The 13946-nt window shown below is 42.5% G+C and overlaps 1 protein-coding gene across 3 annotated transcripts in view; it reads right to left on the bottom strand.

The window, feature by feature from the left end:
• The window catches only part of LOC139557922 (mitochondrial carnitine/acylcarnitine carrier protein-like), a 51610-nt gene that overhangs the window by 24991 nt on the left and 12673 nt on the right, over positions 1–13946 (bottom strand). For all 3 annotated transcript variants that reach the window (XM_071373271.1, XM_071373270.1, XM_071373269.1), the window contains exons 3-4: positions 11371–11498; positions 10282–10372 (exon numbers count right to left, since the gene is read on the bottom strand). In XM_071373271.1, the coding sequence (XP_071229372.1) occupies positions 10282–10372; positions 11371–11498 (219 nt within the window). The remainder of the gene's footprint in view (positions 1–10281; positions 10373–11370; positions 11499–13946) is intronic.

Here is a 13946-nt window from a genome sequence, read left to right as displayed (position 1 = left end):
TGGAAACACTCTCCATGTTATCTGTAACTGGTGAGGTGGAAACACTCTCCATGTTATCTGTAGCTGGTGAGGTGGAAACACTCTCCATGTTATCTGTAGCTGGTGAGGTGGAAACACTCTCCATGTTATCTGTTATCTGTAACTGGTGAGGTGGAAACACTCTCCATGTTATCTGTTATCTGTAGCTGGTGAGGTGGAAACACTCTCCATGTTATCTGTTATCTGTAACTGATGAGGTGGAAACACTCTCCATGTTATCTGTTATCTGTAACTGGTGAGGTGGAAACACTCTCCATGTTATCTGTAACTGGTGAGGTGGAAACACTCTCCATGTTATCTGTTATCTGTAACTGATGAGGTGGAAACACTCTCCATGTTATCTGTTATCTGTAACTGGTGAGGTGGAAACACTCTCCATGTTATCTGTAACTGATGAGGTGGAAACACTCTCCATGTTATCTGTAGCTGGTGAGGTGGAAACACTCTCCATGTTATCTGTTATCTGTAACTGGTGAGGTGGAAACACTCTCCATGTTATCTGTTATCTGTAACTGGTGAGGTGGAAACACTCTCCATGTTATCTGTTATCTGTAACTGATGAGGTGGAAACACTCTCCATGTTATCTGTAACTGGTGAGGTGGAACCACTCTCCATGTTATCTGTAGCTGGTGAGGTGGAAACACTCTCCATGTTATCTGTTATCTGTAGCTGGTGAGGTGGAAACACTCTCCATGTTATCTGTAGCTGGTGAGGTGGAAACACTCTCCATGTTATCTGTTATCTGTAACTGATGAGGTGGAAACACTCTCCATGTTATCTGTTATCTGTAACTGGTGAGGTGGAAACACTCTCCATGTTATCTGTAACTGGTGAGGTGGAAACACTCTCCATGTTATCTGTTATCTGTAACTGATGAGGTGGAAACACTCTCCATGTTATCTGTAACTGGTGAGGTGGAAACACTCTCCATGTTATCTGTTATCTGTAACTGATGAGGTGGAAACACTCTCCATGTTATCTGTAACTGGTGAGGTGGAAACACTCTCCATGTTATCTGTAGCTGGTGAGGTGGAAACACTCTCCATGTTATCTGTAGCTGGTGAGGTGGAAACACTCTCCATGTTATCTGTTATCTGTAACTGGTGAGGTGGAAACACTCTCCATGTTATCTGTTATCTGTAACTGGTGAGGTGGAAACACTCTCCATGTTATCTGTAGCTGGTGAGGTGGAAACACTCTCCATGTTATCTGTTATCTGTAACTGATGAGGTGGAAACACTCTCCATGTTATCTGTTATCTGTAACTGATGAGGTGGAAACACTCTCCATGTTATCTGTTTTCTGTAACTGGTGAGGTGGAAACACTCTCCATGTTATCTGTTCTCTGTAACTGATGAGGTGGAAACACTCTCCATGTTATCTGTAACTGGTGAGGTGGAAACACTCTCCATGTTATCTGTAACTGGTGAGGTGGAAACACTCTCCATGTTATCTGTAACTGGTGAGGTGGAAACACTCTCCATGTTATCTGTAACTGGTGAGGTGGAAACACTCTCCATGTTATCTGTAACTGGTGAGGTGGAAACACTCTCCATGTTATCTGTTATCTGTAACTGGTGAGGTGGAAACACTCTCCATGTTATCTGTTATCTGTAACTGGTGAGGTGGAAACACTCTCCATGTTATCTGTTATCTGTAACTGATGAGGTGGAAACACTCTCCATGTTATCTGTTATCTGTAACTGGTGAGGTGGAAACACTCTCCATGTTATCTGTAACTGGTGAGGTGGAAACACTCTCCATGTTATCTGTTATCTGTAACTGGTGAGGTGGAAACACTCTCCATGTTATCTGTAACTGGTGAGGTGGAAACACTCTCCATGTTATCTGTTATCTGTAACTGATGAGGTGGAAACACTCTCCATGTTATCTGTTATCTGAACTGGTGAGGTGGAAACACTCTCCATGTTATCTGTAACTGGTGAGGTGGAAACACTCTCCATGTTATCTGTTATCTGTAACTGGTGAGGTGGAAACACTCTCCATGTTATCTGTAACTGGTGAGGTGGAAACACTCTCCATGTTATCTGTTATCTATAACTGGTGAGGTGGAAACACTCTCCATGTTATCTGTTATCTGTAACTGGTGAGGTGGAAACACTCTCCATGTTATCTGTAGCTGGTGAGGTGGAAACACTCTCCATGTTATCTGTTATCTGTAGCTGGTGAGGTGGAAACACTCTCCATGTTATCTGTAGCTGGTGAGGTGGAAACACTCTCCATGTTATCTGTTATCTGTAACTGGTGAGGTGGAAACACTCTCCATGTTATCTGTAACTGGTGAGGTGGAAACACTCTCCATGTTATCTGTAACTGGTGAGGTGGAAACACTCTCCATGTTATCTGTAACTGGTGAGGTGGAAACACTCTCCATGTTATCTGTTATCTGTAACTGATGAGGTGGAAACACTCTCCATGTTATCTGTAACTGGTGAGGTGGAAACACTCTCCATGTTATCTGTAGCTGGTGAGGTGGAAACACTCTCCATGTTATCTGTAGCTGGTGAGGTGGAAACACTCTCCATGTTATCTGTAACTGGTGAGGTGGAAACACTCTCCATGTTATCTGTAACTGGTGAGGTGGAAACACTCTCCATGTTATCTGTTCTCTGTAACTGGTGAGGTGGAAATACTCTCCATGTTATCTGTTATCTGTAACTGGTGAGGTGGAAACACTCTCCATGTTATCTGTTATCTGTAACTGGTGAGGTGGAAACACTCTCCATGTTATCTGTTCTCTGTAGCTGGTGAGGTGGAAACACTCTCCATGTTATCTGTAGCTGGTGAGGTGGAAACACTCTCCATGTTATCTGTTATCTGTAACTGGTGAGGTGGAAACACTCTCCATGTTATCTGTTTTCTGTAACTGATGAGGTGGAAACACTCTCCATGTTATCTGTTATCTGTAACTGATGAGGTGGAAACACTCTCCATGTTATCTGTTATCTGTAACTGGTGAGGTGGAAACACTCTCCATGTTATCTGTTATCTGTAACTGATGAGGTGGAAACACTCTCCATGTTATCTGTTATCTGTAACTGATGAGGTGGAAACACTCTCCATGTTATCTGTAACTGGTGAGGTGGAAACACTCTCCATGTTATCTGTTTTCTGTAACTGGTGAGGTGGAAACACTCTCCATGTTATCTGTAACTGGTGAGGTGGAAACACTCTCCATGTTATCTGTTATCTGTAACTGGTGAGGTGGAAACACTCTCCATGTTATCTGTAACTGGTGAGGTGGAAACACTCTCCATGTTATCTGTTATCTGTAACTGGTGAGGTGGAAACACTCTCCATGTTATCTGTAACTGGTGAGGTGGAAACACTCTCCATGTTATCTGTTATCTGTAACTGGTGAGGTGGAAACACTCTCCATGTTATCTGTTATCTGTAACTGGTGAGGTGGAAACACTCTCCATGTTATCTGTTATCTGTAGCTGGTGAGGTGGAAACACTCTCCATGTTATCTGTTATCTGTAACTGGTGAGGTGGAAACACTCTCCATGTTATCTGTTATCTGTAACTGGTGAGGTGGAAACACTCTCCATGTTATCTGTAACTGGTGAGGTGGAAACACTCTCCATGTTATCTGTTATCTGTAACTGGTGAGGTGGAAACACTCTCCATGTTATCTGTAACTGGTGAGGTGGAAACACTCTCCATGTTATCTGTAACTGGTGAGGTGGAAACACTCTCCATGTTATCTGTAACTGGTGAGGTGGAAACACTCTCCATGTTATCTGTTATCTGTAACTGATGAGGTGGAAACACTCTCCATGTTATCTGTAACTGGTGAGGTGGAAACACTCTCCATGTTATCTGTTATCTGTAACTGGTGAGGTGGAAACACTCTCCATGTTATCTGTTATCTGTAACTGGTGAGGTGGAAACACTCTCCATGTTATCTGTTATCTGTAACTGGTGAGGTGGAAACACTCTCCATGTTATCTGTTATCTGTAACTGGTGAGGTGGAAACACTCTCCATGTTATCTGTTATCTGTAGCTGGTGAGGTGGAAACACTCTCCATGTTATCTGTTATCTGTAACTGGTGAGGTGGAAACACTCTCCATGTTATCTGTTATCTGTAACTGGTGAGGTGGAAACACTCTCCATGTTATCTGTTATCTGTAACTGATGAGGTGGAAACACTCTCCATGTTCTCTGTAACTGGTGACGTGGAAACACTCTCCATGTTATCTGTAACTGGTGAGGTGGAAACACTCTCCATGTTATCTGTAACTGGTGAGGTGGAAACACTCTCCATGTTATCTGTTATCTGTAACTGGTGAGGTGGAAACACTCTCCATGTTATCTGTTATCTGTAGCTGGTGAGGTGGAAACACTCTCCATGTTATCTGTTATCTGTAACTGGTGAGGTGGAAACACTCTCCATGTTATCTGTTATCTGTAACTGGTGAGGTGGAAACACTCTCCATGTTATCTGTAGCTGGTGAGGTGGAAACACTCTCCATGTTATCTGTTATCTGTAACTGATGAGGTGGAAACACTCTCCATGTTATCTGTTATCTGTAACTGGTGAGGTGGAAACACTCTCCATGGTATCTGTAACTGGTGAGGTGGAAACACTCTCCATGTTATCTGTTATCTGTAACTGATGAGGTGGAAACACTCTCCATGTTATCTGTAACTGGTGAGGTGGAAACACTCTCCATGTTATCTGTTATCTGTAACTGATGAGGTGGAAACACTCTCCATGTTATCTGTAACTGGTGAGGTGGAAACACTCTCCATGTTATCTGTAGCTGGTGAGGTGGAAACACTCTCCATGTTATCTGTAGCTGGTGAGGTGGAAACACTCTCCATGTTATCTGTTATCTGTAACTGGTGAGGTGGAAACACTCTCCATGTTATCTGTTATCTGTAACTGGTGAGGTGGAAACACTCTCCATGTTATCTGTAGCTGGTGAGGTGGAAACACTCTCCATGTTATCTGTTATCTGTAACTGATGAGGTGGAAACACTCTCCATGTTATCTGTTATCTGTAACTGATGAGGTGGAAACACTCTCCATGTTATCTGTTTTCTGTAACTGGTGAGGTGGAAACACTCTCCATGTTATCTGTTCTCTGTAACTGATGAGGTGGAAACACTCTCCATGTTATCTGTTATCTGTAACTGGTGAGGTGGAAACACTCTCCATGTTATCTGTAACTGGTGAGGTGGAAACACTCTCCATGTTATCTGTAACTGGTGAGGTGGAAACACTCTCCATGTTATCTGTTATCTGTAACTGGTGAGGTGGAAACACTCTCCATGTTATCTGTAACTGGTGAGGTGGAAACACTCTCCATGTTATCTGTTATCTGTAACTGGTGAGGTGGAAACACTCTCCATGTTATCTGTTATCTGTAACTGGTGAGGTGGAAACACTCTCCATGTTATCTGTTATCTGTAACTGATGAGGTGGAAACACTCTCCATGTTATCTGTTATCTGTAACTGGTGAGGTGGAAACACTCTCCATGTTATCTGTAACTGGTGAGGTGGAAACACTCTCCATGTTATCTGTTATCTGTAACTGGTGAGGTGGAAACACTCTCCATGTTATCTGTAACTGGTGAGGTGGAAACACTCTCCATGTTATCTGTTATCTGTAACTGATGAGGTGGAAACACTCTCCATGTTATCTGTTATCTGTAACTGGTGAGGTGGAAACACTCTCCATGTTATCTGTAACTGGTGAGGTGGAAACACTCTCCATGTTATCTGTTATCTGTAACTGGTGAGGTGGAAACACTCTCCATGTTATCTGTAACTGGTGAGGTGGAAACACTCTCCATGTTATCTGTTATCTATAACTGGTGAGGTGGAAACACTCTCCATGTTATCTGTTATCTGTAACTGGTGAGGTGGAAACACTCTCCATGTTATCTGTTATCTGTAACTGGTGAGGTGGAAACACTCTCCATGTTATCTGTAGCTGGTGAGGTGGAAACACTCTCCATGTTATCTGTTATCTGTAACTGATGAGGTGGAAACACTCTCCATGTTATCTGTTATCTGTAACTGATGAGGTGGAAACACTCTCCATGTTATCTGTTTTCTGTAACTGGTGAGGTGGAAACACTCTCCATGTTATCTGTTCTCTGTAACTGATGAGGTGGAAACACTCTCCATGTTATCTGTTATCTGTAACTGGTGAGGTGGAAACACTCTCCATGTTATCTGTAACTGGTGAGGTGGAAACACTCTCCATGTTATCTGTAACTGGTGAGGTGGAAACACTCTCCATGTTATCTGTTATCTGTAACTGGTGAGGTGGAAACACTCTCCATGTTATCTGTAACTGGTGAGGTGGAAACACTCTCCATGTTATCTGTTATCTGTAACTGGTGAGGTGGAAACACTCTCCATGTTATCTGTTATCTGTAACTGGTGAGGTGGAAACACTCTCCATGTTATCTGTTATCTGTAACTGATGAGGTGGAAACACTCTCCATGTTATCTGTTATCTGTAACTGGTGAGGTGGAAACACTCTCCATGTTATCTGTAACTGGTGAGGTGGAAACACTCTCCATGTTATCTGTTATCTGTAACTGGTGAGGTGGAAACACTCTCCATGTTATCTGTAACTGGTGAGGTGGAAACACTCTCCATGTTATCTGTTATCTGTAACTGATGAGGTGGAAACACTCTCCATGTTATCTGTTATCTGTAACTGGTGAGGTGGAAACACTCTCCATGTTATCTGTAACTGGTGAGGTGGAAACACTCTCCATGTTATCTGTTATCTGTAACTGGTGAGGTGGAAACACTCTCCATGTTATCTGTAACTGGTGAGGTGGAAACACTCTCCATGTTATCTGTTATCTATAACTGGTGAGGTGGAAACACTCTCCATGTTATCTGTTATCTGTAACTGGTGAGGTGGAAACACTCTCCATGTTATCTGTAGCTGGTGAGGTGGAAACACTCTCCATGTTATCTGTTATCTGCTGGTGAGGTGGAAACACTCTCCATGTTATCTGTAGCTGGTGAGGTGGAAACACTCTCCATGTTATCTGTTATCTGTAACTGGTGAGGTGGAAACACTCTCCATGTTATCTGTAACTGGTGAGGTGGAAACACTCTCCATGTTATCTGTAACTGGTGAGGTGGAAACACTCTCCATGTTATCTGTAACTGGTGAGGTGGAAACACTCTCCATGTTATCTGTTATCTGTAACTGATGAGGTGGAAACACTCTCCATGTTATCTGTAACTGGTGAGGTGGAAACACTCTCCATGTTATCTGTAGCTGGTGAGGTGGAAACACTCTCCATGTTATCTGTAGCTGGTGAGGTGGAAACACTCTCCATGTTATCTGTAACTGGTGAGGTGGAAACACTCTCCATGTTATCTGTAACTGGTGAGGTGGAAACACTCTCCATGTTATCTGTTCTCTGTAACTGGTGAGGTGGAAACACTCTCCGTGTTATCTGTTATCTGTAACTGGTGAGGTGGAAACACTCTCCATGTTATCTGTTATCTGTAACTGGTGAGGTGGAAACACTCTCCATGTTATCTGTTCTCTGTAGCTGGTGAGGTGGAAACACTCTCCATGTTATCTGTAGCTGGTGAGGTGGAAACACTCTCCATGTTATCTGTTATCTGTAACTGGTGAGGTGGAAACACTCTCCATGTTATCTGTTTTCTGTAACTGATGAGGTGGAAACACTCTCCATGTTATCTGTTATCTGTAACTGATGAGGTGGAAACACTCTCCATGTTATCTGTTATCTGTAACTGGTGAGGTGGAAACACTCTCCATGTTATCTGTTATCTGTAACTGATGAGGTGGAAACACTCTCCATGTTATCTGTTATCTGTAACTGATGAGGTGGAAACACTCTCCATGTTATCTGTAACTGGTGAGGTGGAAACACTCTCCATGTTATCTGTTATCTGTAACTGGTGAGGTGGAAACACTCTCCATGTTATCTGTAACTGGTGAGGTGGAAACACTCTCCATGTTATCTGTTATCTGTAACTGGTGAGGTGGAAACACTCTCCATGTTATCTGTAACTGGTGAGGTGGAAACACTCTCCATGTTATCTGTTATCTGTAACTGGTGAGGTGGAAACACTCTCCATGTTATCTGTAACTGGTGAGGTGGAAACACTCTCCATGTTATCTGTTATCTGTAACTGGTGAGGTGGAAACACTCTCCATGTTATCTGTTATCTGTAACTGGTGAGGTGGAAACACTCTCCATGTTATCTGTTATCTGTAGCTGGTGAGGTGGAAACACTCTCTATGTTATCTGTTATCTGTAACTGGTGAGGTGGAAACACTCTCCATGTTATCTGTTATCTGTAACTGGTGAGGTGGAAACACTCTCCATGTTATCTGTAACTGGTGAGGTGGAAACACTCTCCATGTTATCTGTTATCTGTAACTGGTGAGGTGGAAACACTCTCCATGTTATCTGTAACTGGTGAGGTGGAAACACTCTCCATGTTATCTGTAACTGGTGAGGTGGAAACACTCTCCATGTTATCTGTAACTGGTGAGGTGGAAACACTCTCCATGTTATCTGTTATCTGTAACTGATGAGGTGGAAACACTCTCCATGTTATCTGTAACTGGTGAGGTGGAAACACTCTCCATGTTATCTGTTATCTGTAACTGGTGAGGTGGAAACACTCTCCATGTTATCTGTTATCTGTAACTGGTGAGGTGGAAACACTCTCCATGTTATCTGTTATCTGTAGCTGGTGAGGTGGAAACACTCTCCATGTTATCTGTTATCTGTAACTGGTGAGGTGGAAACACTCTCCATGTTATCTGTTATCTGTAACTGGTGAGGTGGAAACACTCTCCATGTTATCTGTTATCTGTAACTGATGAGGTGGAAACACTCTCCATGTTCTCTGTAACTGGTGACGTGGAAACACTCTCCATGTTATCTGTTATCTGTAACTGATGAGGTGGAAACACTCTCCATGTTATCTGTTATCTGTAACTGATGAGGTGGAAACACTCTCCATGTTATCTGTAACTGGTGAGGTGGAAACACTCTCCATGTTATCTGTAACTGGTGAGGTGGAAACACTCTCCATGTTATCTGTTATCTGTAACTGGTGAGGTGGAAACACTCTCCATGTTATCTGTTATCTGTAACTGGTGAGGTGGAAACACTCTCCATGTTATCTGTTATCTGTAACTGGTGAGGTGGAAACACTCTCCATGTTATCTGTAGCTGGTGAGGTGGAAACACTCTCCATGTTATCTGTTATCTGTAACTGATGAGGTGGAAACACTCTCCATGTTATCTGTTATCTGTAACTGATGAGGTGGAAACACTCTCCATGTTATCTGTTATCTGTAGCTGGTGAGGTGGAAACACTCTCCATGTTATCTGTAACTGGTGAGGTGGAAACACTCTCCATGTTATCTGTTATCTGTAGCTGGTGAGGTGGAAACACTCTCCATGTTATCTGTAACTGGTGAGGTGGAAACACTCTCCATGTTATCTGTTATCTGTAACTGATGAGGTGGAAACACTCTCCATGTTATCTGTTATCTGTAACTGGTGAGGTGGAAACACTCTCCATGTTATCTGTTATCTGTAACTGGTGAGGTGGAAACACTCTCCATGTTATCTGTTATCTGTAACTGATGAGGTGGAAACACTCTCCATGTTATCTGTAACTGGTGAGGTGGAAACACTCTCCATGTTATCTGTTATCTGTAACTGGTGAGGTGGAAACACTCTCCATGTTATCTGTAGCTGGTGAGGTGGAAACACTCTCCATGTTATCTGTTTTCTGTAGCTGGTGAGGTGGAAACACTCTCCATGTTATCTGTTATCTGTAACTGGTGAGGTGGAAACACTCTCCATGTTATCTGTTATCTGTAACTGGTGAGGTGGAAACACTCTCCATGTTATCTGTTATCTGTAGCTGGTGAGGTGGAAACACTCTCCATGTTATCTGTTATCTGTTGTTGTTGAGGTGGAAACACCTTGGTGCTTTTATGGATTTTGTTTTGTTGCTCTGACTGCGTGCCACGTGTTGCTTGTAAATATAAAAATAAAGTCAAACTCAAAGCTAAGGGTTTGGTAGTAGGTGTTAGGGGGAGGGGATTAGGGAGTTGGAGCTAGGGTTTAGGGATTAGGACTAAATTAGGGAGTACAATTTATGTGTTTTTGATCGGGTTTGAAGCTTTGAGATGTTAAGGACAGGGGCAGGGAGTGAGTGTAGTAATTTTACCTGTAGTAAACACTTGACTCTTTCTCCAGGACACACTATCACTGTAGTGAAAACACCTGCTAGACAGCCTGAGAGAAACAGTTGGGTAGGCCTGACAGAGAGAGAGGGGGGAGAGAGAGATACAAAGGGGAGAGAGAGATGGAGAGAGAAATAGAGAGACAGAGGGAGGAGAGGCAGGAAGAGAGAGAGACAGAGGGAAAAAGAGGGGAGAGAGAGAGAGGTAAACGTGAGGAATGTGTGTGTGATAGTCACTCAGCGGTGGGAAGGATGTAAATGAATGATAGGGGAGAGGCGGGCAACAGATATATTTAGGCTTCATATTTCAACTATTACACACAGAAAGGAACACAGAAAGAAAGGATGTCATGTCTACTCCCACTCCTCCTCCCCTCCGGTGTTCGATGTTACCTGTTTACTAACCACCGGTCGTGGGAACCATCATTACGCACACCTGGTATCAATCATTACGCACACCTGGTATCAATCATTACGCACACCTGGTATCAATCATTACGCACACCTGGTATCAATCATTACGCACACCTGGTATCAATCATTTCGCACACCTGGTATCAATCATTACGCACACCTGGTATCAATCATTACGCTCGCCTGTTTCTCATAATGAGGCTCACGAGTGCGCTAAAAGTTGGGAAGCAAGTTCAGGGAGTGAGTGTTAAAATAAACACAAACAACACACCGACATGAAAACAAAGTCAATAACACCTGAGGAAAGAACCAAGGGGAGGGACAGATATAGAGAAGATAATCAAGGAGGTGATGGAGTCCAGGTAAGTGCCATGAGGCCCAGGTGTGCGAGACGATGGTGACAGGTGTACGGGATAATCAGCAGCCTGATGACCTAGAGGCCGGAGAATACGTGACTACCTGGACTCCAGTTCCTCTCTCATTACCTCCTCTATATCCAGCACTCCCTTAGGTCTGTTCCCCAGGCAGCATTAATGTTGTTCCATACCCTACATGTTCTCTGTTACGTTTATTATTAAACTCTCTCCTGCACTTGCTTCCCGTTTCCCAGCGTCGTTGTTACAAAGAAAGAAAGGAATACAGGAAGAAAGGAATACCTACATCAGTGTCTTAGTGGGGTCTGGTTGCAACAGCTGTTTTCCCAGTCCGAACCCAAAGAAACTAATGGCCATCATAGGAGCTACGCTGGCTAGGGGGGCCCCCATCCCCTTGTACAGCCCAAGAAGTCCCTACACACACACACACACACACACACACACACACACACACACACACACACACACACACACACACACACACACACACACACACACACACACACACACACACACACACACACACACACACACACACACACACACACACACACACACACACACACACACACACACACACACACGGGTTAGAGTGAGATCAAGAAGGGATATTTGTACATTTTGTTTAACATATTATGTGTGTGCTTGCGTTTGTGTATGTACTGGATCCTGTATGTCCAGGATCCAGTTACAGAGGAGGGTGTTTAGTCCCAGGGTCCTTAGCTAAGTGATGAGCTTTGAGGGCACTAGGGTGTTGAACGCTGAGCTGTAGTCAACGAATAGCATTCTCACACAGGTGTTCCTTTAGTCCAAGTGTGAAAGGGCAGTGTGGAGGTCAATAGAGATTGCATCATCTGTGGCTCTGTTGGTGCAGTATGAAAATTAGTGTGGGTCTAGGGTTTCCCTTGGGTCTTTGCATGTCAAAAACAATACACGTCAAATAACACAATTCTATTATTATTATGAATTTTCAAGCTCCACCACTATGACTAGTAACACTGTCAAAGTTGTACAAAAAATAAAAGTCTGCAAACAAGAACACACCGGCCACAAACGATGTGTTTACAATGCCGCATTGGTAATAAGGAATTATGTGTTCGACCGAATGGGAAAACGTCTGTGTGAGCATTTGAAATAAGATTAGGATCAAACGAGCAGGATCGAAAAATGTTGCTAATATATTTGATACAGATGTTATTAGCAACTTCTGCGGTAGTTAGCTAGCTTTAGCTTGGTACCTAGCTAGCACCAATGCAACCAGCCTGAAAACAATGACCAGTAGAAACTGCTGTCATTTTCAATATTCTTAGCAATGATTTAGGAATCCATGTGAGTATTAGCTAGGTAGCCACTTGTTGTTTAACTTCAGTTCATGAAAATAACTAGCTAGCTAATTACTTAACCTCTAACGAGCCTCTACCCCGGGTCCGGGATCACCCCCCACCCCCCCACACACTGATTAGCATAGCTAGCATAGCTTCACAAGTAGATAGTAGCATCTAAATATCATTAAATCACAAGTCCAAGACACCAGATGAAAGATACAGATCTTGTGAATAAAGCCACCATTTCAGATTTTTTAAATGTTTTACAGGGAAGACAAAATATGTAAATCTATTAGCTAAACACGTTAGCAAAATACACCACTTTTCTAACTCCATCAGTTTCTTACTACTTCAGGTGCTATCACCAATTCGGCTAAACTAAGATATTGATAGCCACTAACCAAGAAAAAACCTCTTCAGATGACAGTCTGATAACATATTTATGGTATAGGATAGGTTTTGTTAGAAAAAAGTGCATATTTCAGGTAGAAATCACAGTTTACAATTGCACCTACCATCACAAGACGACTAGAATTACTATAGAGAGCAACGTGTATGACCAATTTACTCTTAATAAAACATTTCATAAGAATAGACAAAGCATAGCAATGGAAAGACCCAGATCTTGTGATTCCAGACAATATTTCAGATTTTCTAAGCGTTTTACAGCGAAAACACAATAAATCGATAAGTTAGCATACCACATGTGAAAACGTTACCAGAGCATCGATTCCAGCCAAAGAGCGCTATAACGTAATCACCGCCAAAATATATTAATTTTTTCACTAACCTTCTCAGAATTCTTCCGATGACACTCCTGTAACATCATTTTACAACATACATATACAGTTTGTTCGAAAATGTGCATATTTAGCCATACAAAACCGTGGTTACACAATGAAAATACTAGGAAATCAAGCCTCAAAATGTCTGACGTCATCTTTCAGAGTGATCTAGTTTAATTGAAAGCTAATCATATACTTGACTAAAAAATACAGGGTTGACAGGAATCGAAAGACAAATTAGTTCTTAATGCAATCGCTGATTTACATTTTTTAAATTATCCTTACTTTTCAATACAGGTTGCGCCAAGCGAAGCTATAGCAAACAAGATGGCGACATAAACGTTTAACATTTATCGACAGAAACACGATTTATCATCATAAATTGTTCTTACTGTGAGCTGTTCTTCCATCAGAATCTTGGGCAAAGAATCCTTTCTTGGGTCGAATCTTCTTTTGGTCGATAGATGTCCTCTGTCCTTCGAAATATCCACTAACGATCGAACGGGACCCCGAAACGTGTCCAAAGTTTCAGAGTGCACGACAAAGAAATTCCTCAAAATCGCACTAAACGGATATAAATTGCTATAAAACGGTTCAAATTAACTACATTATGATGTTTTTAACAACTATAACGACTGAAAACATGACCGGAGAAATATCACTCTCTAAACAACGATTTGGAAGGAGGCAGGTCTGATGTCCATTTTGCGCATGACGCATGCAGGAAGAGAGCGGTACTTCTACGTTTTCGT

The sequence above is a fragment of the Salvelinus alpinus genome, chromosome 28 (genome assembly GCF_045679555.1).
Source record: "Salvelinus alpinus chromosome 28, SLU_Salpinus.1, whole genome shotgun sequence".
Lineage (NCBI taxonomy): Eukaryota > Metazoa > Chordata > Actinopteri > Salmoniformes > Salmonidae > Salvelinus > Salvelinus alpinus.
The sequence above is the reverse complement of the archived record's forward strand: the minus strand, read 5'-3'. Positions and strand labels throughout refer to the sequence as shown.